Source organism: Otolemur garnettii, unplaced genomic scaffold (assembly GCF_000181295.1).
Source record: "Otolemur garnettii isolate 467f Iridium unplaced genomic scaffold, OtoGar3 scaffold00140, whole genome shotgun sequence".
NCBI lineage: Eukaryota > Metazoa > Chordata > Mammalia > Primates > Galagidae > Otolemur > Otolemur garnettii.
In genome coordinates, this window is record NW_003852535.1 from 589526 (window position 1) to 600241 (window position 10716).

General features: G+C 45.7%; 1 protein-coding gene across 1 annotated transcript in view; it reads left to right on the forward strand.

Moving 5' to 3' along the window:
* Positions 1-5082: 5082 nt before the first annotated feature.
* The window catches only part of RTN3 (reticulon 3), an 82231-nt gene continuing 76597 nt past the window's right edge, over positions 5083-10716 (forward strand). The window contains exon 1 of the mRNA XM_003798580.3: positions 5083-5441. Within this exon, the coding sequence (XP_003798628.1) occupies positions 5300-5441 (142 nt within the window). The 5' untranslated portion in view covers positions 5083-5299. The remainder of the gene's footprint in view (positions 5442-10716) is intronic.

The window sequence follows — 10716 nt, forward strand, 5'->3', positions numbered from 1 at the left end:
AAAAATTAGCTCAGCATGGTGGCACAAGCCTGTAGTCCCAGCTACTCAGGCAAGAGGATTGCTTGAGCTGGAGAGTTTTAGGTTGCTATTAGCTATGATGATGTTATAGCACTCTACCTAAGGCAAGAGAGTGAGACTCTGTCTCAAAAAAAACAAACAAAATAACCTCCAAGAAGATGGGGAGGGTGTTCAGTGGCTTCCCACCCAATGGGCACAATGCATGGATATATGGTACACTCCATTACCTAGATGTAGGACACAACTGCAACTCTAATTTTTACCTGTAGGCATGGCGCCTGTGGCTCAAGCAGCTAAGGCGCCAGCCACATACACCTGAGCTGGTGGGTTCAAATCCAGCTTGGGCCCGCCAAACAACAATGATGGCTGCAACCAAAAATAGCCGGGTGCTGTGGCACGTGCCTGTAGTCCCAGCTACTTGGGAGGCAGAGACAAGAGAATCGCTTAAGCCCAGGAGTTAGAGGTTGCTGTGAGCTGTGATGCCACAGCACTCTACCCAGGGTAACATCTTGAGGCTCTGTCTCCAAAAATAAAATAAAATAAAAAAATAAATTTTTACCTGTGAAGTGTAAATTATATAACCTAATGGTTTATATCCTAGAATTTAAAAAAGAATGAAAAAAGAGAAAATTTTATAGTACATATATACTTTTCAATATATCTGTGTGTATTATATATATATATGACTTGTGAATGTAATCAATTTCTTTTTTGTTTGTTTGAGACAAAGACTCACTTTATCACCCTTGGTAGAGTGTTGTGGTGTTTAAGCTCACACCAACCTTAAACTCTTGGGCTCAAGCAATCCTCTTGTCTCAGCCTCTCCAAGTAGCTGGGACTATAGGTGCCCGCCGCATTACCCAGCTAATTTTTTAGAGTGATAGGGTCTCACTCTTGCTCAGGCTGGTCTTGAACTCATAAGCTCAAGTGATCTACCTGCCTCAGCCTCCCAGAGTGCCAGGATTACACCATGAGCCACCATGCCTGGCCTCGTAGTCAAAATTTTTTAATTATATAGTTTCTTTTTTAAGGTCAAGAAAAAATGGCTCGGCACCTGTGGCTCAAGCTGCTAAGGCGCCAGCCACATACACCTAAGGTGGCGGGTTCGAATCCCCAGCCCGGGCCCACCAAACAACAATGATGGCTGCAACCAAAAAATGGCTGGGCGTTGTGGCGGGCGACTGTAGTCCCAGCTACTTGCGAGGCTGAGGCAGGAGACTCACTTGAGTCCAGGAGTTGAAGGTTACTGTGAGCTGTGATGCCATGGCACTTTACCCAGGGGCATAGCTTGAGGCTCTGTCTCAAGAAAAAAAAAAAAGTCAAGAAAAAATAAGGTAATGGGATGGCTTAGAACTTGAGATGTTTAGCTGGCTGTGGTAGCACGTGCCTGCAGTCCTAGCTACTCATCAGGCTGAGGTAGGAGAATCACTGGAGCTCAGGTGTTTGAGGCTGCAGTGAGGTATGATCACACCATTGTACTCCAGCCTAGCTGACAGAGAGAGAGGGACTTTGTCTCTGAAAAAAAAAAGAAGCCAAGGTGGGAAATGATTTGTATAAACACCAGTCCTATAAAGACAGGAAGAAGAGACCTAGCATAGTACCTCAGCAGCAAAAGTTTGCTATAGGCCAGGTGCTGGGAGGCTGAGGCAGGTGGATTGACTGAGCTCCAGAGTTTGAGACCAGCCTGAGCAACAGGGTGACCTCCCCCCACCCATCTCTACTAAAACTAGAAAAATTAGCTGGGCACGGTGGCCTGCGCCTATAGTTCCAGCTGCTAAGGAGGCTGAGGCAAGAGGTTCACTTGAGCCCAGGAGTTTGAGGTTGCTGTGAGCTATGACATCCCAGCACTCAACCCAGGGCAACAGAGCAAGACGCTATCTCAAAACAAACAGACAAAAAAAGTTATTTGATGGAACTCCTAGGAAATAGATATATTTGGGTACTCTATAGTGAGCACTTTAAAAATCTCATCTGAGCCTTTCCCTGCCCAGAAACATTCACCGAATCCCCATTATTCCTCAGACCCAGCCTCAGTTATTTAGTGCACTACTATAGCTTCTCCACACTCTGGTCCCAACATATCTTCCCTCTTGCGCCAATTCAAGATCCAGCCAACTTGGTGTAACCAACATCCAAGACACCTGACACACGGTCACAATTTTGAGCCTTACAGCCACCACATATAGTTGTGTAGTCTATGTGTTCACAGAGGCATCCTGCAGAGGGAAGGGGCAAGACGGGATCAAATCTAGGGCACATTCTGCTTGACACATCAGCATGGAACTGCATCATGGGCTAGACTGGGGAGAAGTCCTTTTGTGTGTGTGTGATTCATCTGCCCTCAATGGTACCTTTTTGTATACATGTATAAAAGCAACCCCTGTGTTTACTTCTTTCCTGCCTTTAATGACCCCCTGTAACTCCAAACTCCTAGTCATCTAGGAACACCATGGTTTTATGTTATTTGGGGTTGTTTGGGGTTGCTATTTAATTTGTATTATTTAACTTTATATGAGTTCTATCCACCAACTAGCTTATTAACTCACTGAAATTAAGACAAACATATTTGGGGGGGTCCCTCCAAAGTTCCCAGGATTACGTTATACACACAGGTGATCAGTAAACATTCATGGAATGAATCATATATACAAGTAAGCAAACATTCAGAGCAGAATCAATCTCAGGAATGTTCACTGGTACAGCACCAAGAGAAAGCAGAAAGGAAAGACAGCTTCAGAAATTAGACCACTCACAAAGTCTTCCTATGTAAAAAATTATCTAAAAGGTCTGAAGAGACCAGCAAGACCACATGAATGTCTTGATTTTAAACTTCTTTTTTCTACCTCTAAATATTAGGGAAATGGGCTTCCTTTCCAGCTGGAGTCTCCAGATTCTAAAAAGTGCTATTAGAATTAGGTACCTGGGCTCGGCGCCTATGGCTCAAGCGGCTAAGGCGCCAGCCACATACACCTGAGGTGGCAGGTTCGAATCCCCAGCCCGGGCCCGCCAAACAACAATGATGGCTGCAACCAAAAAATGACCAGGCGCTGTGGCAGGCGCCTGTAGTCCCAGCTACTTGGGAGGCTGAGGCAGGAGACTCGCTTGAGCCCAGGAGTTGGAGGTTGCTGTGAGCATGATGCCATGGCACTCTACCCAGGGGGATAGCTTGAGGCTCCGTCTCAAAAAAAAAAAAAAGAATTAGGTACCTGCAACATTTCTTTTCTTTCTTTCTTCCTTTTTTTTTTTTTTTGAGACAGAGTCTCAAGCTGTCACCTTAGATAGAGGGCCATGGCATCATATCTCGTAGCAACCTCAAACTCTTGGGCTCAAGAGATTCTCTTGCCTCAACCTCCCAAGTAGCCTGCCACAATGCCCGGCTATTTTTTGTTGTTGCAGTTGTCATTGCTATGTTAGCTGGCCTGGGCCAGGTTCAAACACACCAGCCTCGGTGTGTATGTGGCTGGCACCCTACCCACTGAGCTGCAGGTGCCGCCCTTGTATAATTTATTTCCTTAGCACTTAATTATACAGATATTTTAAAAACATGCATTTATAGAATGGGTAGGTAACTGGCATGGTTATCAGATCAGCTACTATTTCCCTTTGTCATCTAAGGGACAGTTTGCTGCATTATCAGCTGATGCTGTAAGTGGTAGAATAAGATATTTGCCACGAAGTTATTTTGGGAAATATTCTTCTGTGCCTTTTTCAGAGTGTTCCAAGGGCCAGGAGTTGTCCCTGCTTTATCTGACCTTAAAAACTGACAAGGGCAGATGTTGTCTACAGCCTATTCTAGAAGATCTCAGATCGCTTTTCCACTTTGTGGCATTCTAGCTGACAACCTCCCCCGCATGAGGTTGCATCTTTACAGGATTTGTTGATTCTGCAATTGTGCTTTGGGTCATCGATTGCTGCTTTAGCAATAACAAAGCCTACAGTCTTGATTTTTATTATTTCCAGGACATACTCCCCTTTTAAAAAAATTTGTGTACCTTACAAATATTTAACCTATTGTAAGGAGGCTTTAAATTTGGCAAGCCAACCCAGGAGAAGCAAAAAATGAATAAAATCCAATGTAAGTTGGATGTCTGGTTTCAAGTATTTATGCTGCTAAAGACCTCATTTGGGCCATGAATATAATCCAATTATATGTATTTTGTGCTTTATTCTGAATTTGTTTATCTTTTTTTTTTTTTTAAGAGATGGAGGTGGAGGAGTGGAGGCGGGGGTCTCTCCTATGTTGTCCAAGCTGAATTTAATTCCGGGGCTCAAGGGATCCTCTCCCTTCAGCCTCTAGGTAGCTGCTTCTGGCCTTATTCTGAATTTTGAATACTTCATTTTATCATCCTCCCTCATAATCACAACGAGGATGTTCTTATCTCCTGGGTTTTTTCCCTTCAGCAGCTCAGTATTTTTTTCCTCCAAACAGTGCTTCTCTATCTCAGAGTCTATTTCGAGGAAAAGACAACCTTAAGACCCGAGGTTGGACCCCCTGGCAACAGTAACCAGATAAGAATATGAAGCAAGTTCTGCGACTGTATTGCAACGTGATTGGAATGACTAGTCTTTCATTCTGCACAGCAGGTTTCTCCACCTACGAAATGGGGGGCCCGTGCCATGTCTGCCTCCGGGTGAGGAGATATTACGACACATTCAGTTAAGTTACCAAAGCACCTTGCAGCGTGGGCCTGCTCTACGCTGTGGTTTTCATCTTTTATTGGAATCACAGGTGGGAACGCATCAACCGAAAGACATCGACTCTGGCATTTATGGGGAAGTTTCCACCTAACGAAAGCACAAAGAAATTTCTGTCGTTAAAAATACATAAACCGCCTTCCGAAAACACTTACGTAAAGAGCTCTAAGCGAAATACTAGCCCGCAGTCCCTCGCGTCAGCCGCAGTGGGCGGGGCTTGGTGCTCAGCCACTCCCTCGCGTCTGGTCCCCGAGGGGCGTGCCCCACCCCGGCAGCGCGCGGGGCGCGGCGGGAGGCCAGTTTTGCCCCTCCTTCCCTAATGGAGCTCTGAAAGGCAGTTCTTGCGCCTGCGCCCTGCGCTTCTTTGCCCTTGGGCACCCGCTCGCGGGGCGTCTGTGCGCGTGCGCGCTCGCGCTCCCGCCCTCTCGCTGCGCTCGGCTGAGTCAGTCAGTCTGTCCGAGTCTGTCTTCGGAGCAGGCGGAGCGCGGGGACTTGGAAGAGCTACCTGCTTGATTATTCTATTTCCCCTCCCTCACCTCCGCCCCATATCTCTCTTCACCTTTCTCCCGCCCTTGCTCGCATAGCCATGGCGGAGCCGTCGGCAGCCACTCAGTCCCCGTCCATCTCGTCGTCGTCCTCCGGGGCCGAGCCGTCCGCGCCTGGCGGCGGCGGGAGCCCAGGAGCCTGCCCCACCCTGGGGGCGAAGAGCTGCGGTTCCTCCTGTGCGGGTGAGACGCGCGGGGGAGCCCCCGCCCTAGGGGGTGTCGAGCAGGGGTCCGGGAGTTGGGGGGGAAATCAGGACGCGGGGGTAGGGCGAATTACCCGGGTCTGCTGACGGCTTCAGCCCCGAGGGACGAGCGTTTGGAAAATGGGCAAAGGGGGAGGGAAACATAAGGTGGTGCAAGCTGTGAGGAAATAACGGGGTGTGGGGAAAACAAGTTGGGGGCGGGGAGGTAGTCTGGAGAGTGGGTGTTAACGCCGAGACTGGGCAGGTGGGGAAAAACACTAGCCCGCGGGAGGGTGGGGTAAAATGGAGAATTGCTCGATGCATATGATGAACTGTGTTCGGGGAGGTGAAAGCCCTCCTCTGAACCGGGGTGATTTAGTGGGGGATTAGCGAGGTTGAGAGGATTGGGCAGGTGGGTCGTGGGAGAAATGATTCGTTAAGATTTTGAGGGGATGGTGGTGAAAGGGTTGCATAGCAGGTTTGCAGACCGATGTTGACATAATCAAACACATAGAATAGTCATCTGAACATTTGGGGGGGGGGGAGCTTGCCCATGAGGAAGTTTAATGGAAGCAACGTAGGCCCCCTACCTTTCTTTTACAGTCTTAGGCTAGACTTTATGAATGCTCGATTTTTCTTAGGTTCCGAGGTGGAAGGGGGCGTGATGAAAATAGCTCTGGGAAAGATTTGGGAGGGAGCTGCGGATGGTCCAAGATGGATCCGTCGCTATATCTGCAACACAGCCTGCTCTTCACTGGCACTGCGTGGGGGTGGGGACGTGCAATCAGTCGCTTATATTCTAGAAGATAATAAATAGAGTGGTGCCAAGCCATCAACATGTTTTGATTTCATGTTTTCTGTGGGCTGTTGTTGATAGCAGTATAACAAAAGGAGGTGTTTACTGCAGAAGGAGGGAGGGGGGCGAATTCAGACAAAGCAGGAGCTGGTTGAAGCCCCTTTTCCCATTTCTGTGAAAGACTAGGAGGGAAGCTGCAGACCTCCTTTAGTTTCCATTGTATATGCGTCTGCCTGCTGGTGGGAGCCGGCTGGCAAGCTCCCCTTATGCAGAGATCTGCAGTGCAGATGCCTTCTTGAGGAAAAAAATGCAACATGGGCAGGTGGTGGTTCTTAAAGGAACTGAGTCGTGGAAGGAAAAAAAAATTGCATTTTGTCAAAGGAAGGGCCTTAAACTCGGGAGAGTTCAGATAATTTTCTTTTCTGTTTTAGTTATGTTAAAGGATTTTGAGAGGTTTTTAAATGCTTTGTTGTCCCTTTTGGCAAACTCTTGGGTTGTTTGTTCTAAAAAACATGTAATTTCTGATCCAAGTTAGCTTTCAATATATTCTTCATGTGTTTTTCTATCAGTAGATTTCCACCTGTCTGAGAGCCTTGGAGCCCTGTTGAATTTTCCGGTGTGGTTATGGCCATTTCAGTAAAAACAGGCAGTATCAGAGGAAGCTTCTGCAGATAAAAGAATGAGGCAGCAAATTTGGAACTCTTGTTCCCTTTAAACCATCAGTGTTTCGTCTCTAAATTTTTGTGTTCTGGGCTAAGGTCCAGATGAACAGCAGCTTCCTTATAACTTAGCAACTTGGTCCAATGGTTTTAATCACTTGTCACTGCTTATTGTTTAGGATTGGCCCTTTTGTGCATACCTTTTGACTTGTCTTAATTTTCAAATTTTGATTCTGACCAGTGTTTTAGGAATTGGCCCTTTGTGGTCAAAAAAGACAGATGTTAAGCATTAAGGAGTCATTCTAGTTAGCAAACATTAGAATTTAATAGGGGTCCAGCATAGTGGCTCATACCTGTAATCCCAAGCACTTTTGGAGACTGAGATAGGAGGTTTGCTTGAGGCCAGCAGTTTTAAGTTTGAGGCCTGGGCAACATTTTAAGACTCCATCTCTATATTAAGCAAAAAAATTAGCTGAGCATAGTGGCGTGTGCCTGTAGTTCCAACTACTCTGGAGGCTAAGGGAGGAGAATTGTTGAAGCCCAGGAGTTTGAGGTTGCTATGATGATATCACTGTACTTTAGCTTAGATGACAGAGCAGACCTTGTCTCAAAAAAAATTTTAGTCCTAACATTTATAATCAAATGGTGAAATCATTGAGAATCAACTTTTTTATTCTTTTAGTGTACTTGTAAAAGAATTGGCTCTTTTACTATCAAAATAGTAAATAAGAACTAAAAGGCCATCAATATAAGAACATTTTGTTCACAGACACACTACCACCACAAAGTAGACCCTAAATTGGCAATACAAATTTAATACTATAACATGTATATTTGTTTGGCTTATGTTTCTGATGTTCTTTAACTTTGTCACAGCTCTTGTTTATTATTGGCTTCACCTTGCTTATTTTATGCACTCTTTTTTTTTTTTGGAGAGACAGAATCTCATTTTATCACCCTTGGTAGAGTGCTGTGGCATTATACAGTTTATAGCAACCTTCAACTCCTGGGCTTAGGGTGATTCTCTTGCCTCAACCTCCTGAGTAGCTGGGTCTACAGGCGCCTGCCACAATGCCTGGCTACTTTTTGTTGAAGTTTGGCCTGGGCCGGGTTTGAACCTGCCACCCTCCGTATATGGGGCCCATGCCCTAACCACTGAGCAACAGGCACTGCCCTTATGAACTCTTCTTTATGATAGTGGAAGAGTGCTGACATATGTTTTGCCAAAAGTTGTGGAATTAATACTCTGAAGTGGTGTTCTAAATACATGGGTTTGCATTACATTTTCTAATAGTATCAAATGTCTCACCTATTGTTTTCACCCTTTGTTTCTTAGTAAAATTTTATTACAGAATTTGTATTTCTTTTTTTTTTTTGAGACGGAGCCTCAAGCCATCCCCCTGGGTAGAGTGCCATGGCATCACGCTCACAGCAACCTCCAACTCCTGGGCTCAAGCGAGTCTCCTGCCTCAGCCTCCCAAGTAGCTGGGACTACAGGCGCCCGCCACAACGCCTGGCCATTTTTTGTTGTTTGGCGGGCCGGGCTGGGGATTCGAACCTGCCACCTTAGGTGTATGTGGCTGGTGCCTTAGCCGCTTGAGCCACAGGCACCGAGCCAGAATTTGTATTTCTTAGTCAGCTATAGATACTTTATTATTCTTACTTGGAACTGTGTCTTATGTATAGTAGTATTTTCTCTTTTTTTTCTTTACACAGTCTCAAGTTGTCACCCTGGGTAGAGTGCCGTGGCATCATAGCTTACAGCAACCTCCAACTCAGGCTCAAGTGATCTTCTTGCCTCAGTTTATCTATGTTTTAGTAGAGATATGGTCTCCCTTTTTGCTTAGGCTGGTCTCAAACTCACGAGCTCAAGCAATCCACCTGCCTTGGCCTCCCCAAGTGCCAGGATTATAGGCATGAGCCACCGCCTCTGGCCTACAGTAGTAGTATTTTCTGGGTATTTGTTCAGTAAGTCATCAAATTTATGAGCTGGAAATGTATACCTGAAAAAGAAACTGATACTCTATCTTAAATTCTTATTTACTGAAAATGTACATTAATATTGTCTAAAAAGCATTAATATAATGTTGGTGGGCCCAGTGCAGGATCCTCATTTGTTAGGTCACTACATGAATTGGAGTACTCCTTCTTCCCCATAGTATGGTTTCTCCATCTCACACAGGAAATGTCTTAAGCTTTTGTAGCATGAAAGAAAAGTGAAGTTTGTTATTCTAAAACTTACTGAAAACGTAGATGCAAAAAATTACCTTGATTGTTTAAAAAATCTGGAAGTGCTGCTGTCAGCCTTCAGCTTCATGTTCTTTCACTAAATTCTCCTTGGTTTTAATTAAAGAAGAATGATTGTTTGGTGTCCTGCAGAAAGCTGTTTTGTCTTGACTGACCCGTCCAGTAATAAATTTTAGAAATACTTATTTCTGTCGGTGCCTGTAGCTCAGTGGATAGGGTGCCAGCCATATATACCCAGCCTGGCCCATTGGAACCCAGCCCTGGCCAGCTAAACAGCAATGACAACTGCAACAACAACAAAAAAATAGCCAAGCATTGTGGCAGGCACCTGTAGTCCCAGCTACTTGGGAGGCTGAGGCAAGAGAAGGGCTTAAGCCCAAGAGTTTGAGGTTGCTGAGAGCTGTGACACCACGGCACTCTACTGAGGATGGCATAGTGAGACTCTGTCTCAAAAAAAAGTAGTAATTGTTTCTGGCCGGGAGCAGTGCAGTGGCTCATGCCTGTAATCCCAGCACTTTGAGAGGCCAGGGTAGGTAGTATTGCTTGAGCTCAGGAGTTCAAGGCTAGCCTGAGCAAGAGCAAGACCCATCTCTACTAAAAATAGAAAAATTAGCCAGTAAGTGGCAGGTGCCTGTAGTCCCAGCTACTCGGGAGGCTGAGGCAAGAGGATTGAATGAGCCCAGGAGTTTGAGCTTCTGTGAGCTACAACATGGGACTCTACCAAGGGTTGACAGAGTAAGATCTGTCTCAAAAAAAGAAAAGAAACTTGCTTCTGCATACGGGTAGAGAATGAGTGATGGCAGTTTCTGGTTCCCTGCCTTAGATACTATTGTAACCGGCAGTGTAGTCTGCTCAGAGAAGAAGGCTGGGGACCATCAGAAGTCCCAGATTTTTGTCTTTGAAGGAAACCGAACATTTCCAAGGCAGAAATTAGAAGTTGAGATGAAAGGGACTGAAATATTTAGTGTTCTTTTCAGAGTGAGAGTTGCCTTTATTAGACATTAAGTATAGATATGTGTCTATTGTCTGAATTTTATTTTTAGAGACAGTGTCTTACTTTGTCACCCTCGGTAGAGTGCTGTGGCATCCCACTCCTGGGCTTAGGCAGTTCTCTGGCTATTTTTTTGTTTGTTTGTTTGTTTTGGTGGTTGTTGTTGTTGCAGTTTGGCCGGGGCCAGGTTTGAACCTGCCACCCTCAGTATATGGGGCTGGTGCCCTTCCCACTGAGCCACAGGCATCACCCTGTGGCATCATTTTCACACTTTATTCTTTTTTTTCTTTTTATTTTTTTTGACATAGAGTGTCACTATATCACCCTGGGTAGAATGCTATGGTGTCATAACTCACAGCAACCTCTTAACTCTTGGTCTTAAGTGAGTCTCTTGCCTCAGCGTCCCAAGTAGCTGGGATTTCAGGGGCCTGTCACAATGCCTGCCTACCTTTTTTTTTGGAGACAGAGTCTCAAGCTGTTGCCCTGGGTAGAGTGCTATGGCGTCACATCTCACAGCAACCTCCAACTCTTGGGCTTAAGCAATTCTCTTGCCTCAGCCTCCTAAGTAGCTGGGACTACAGGC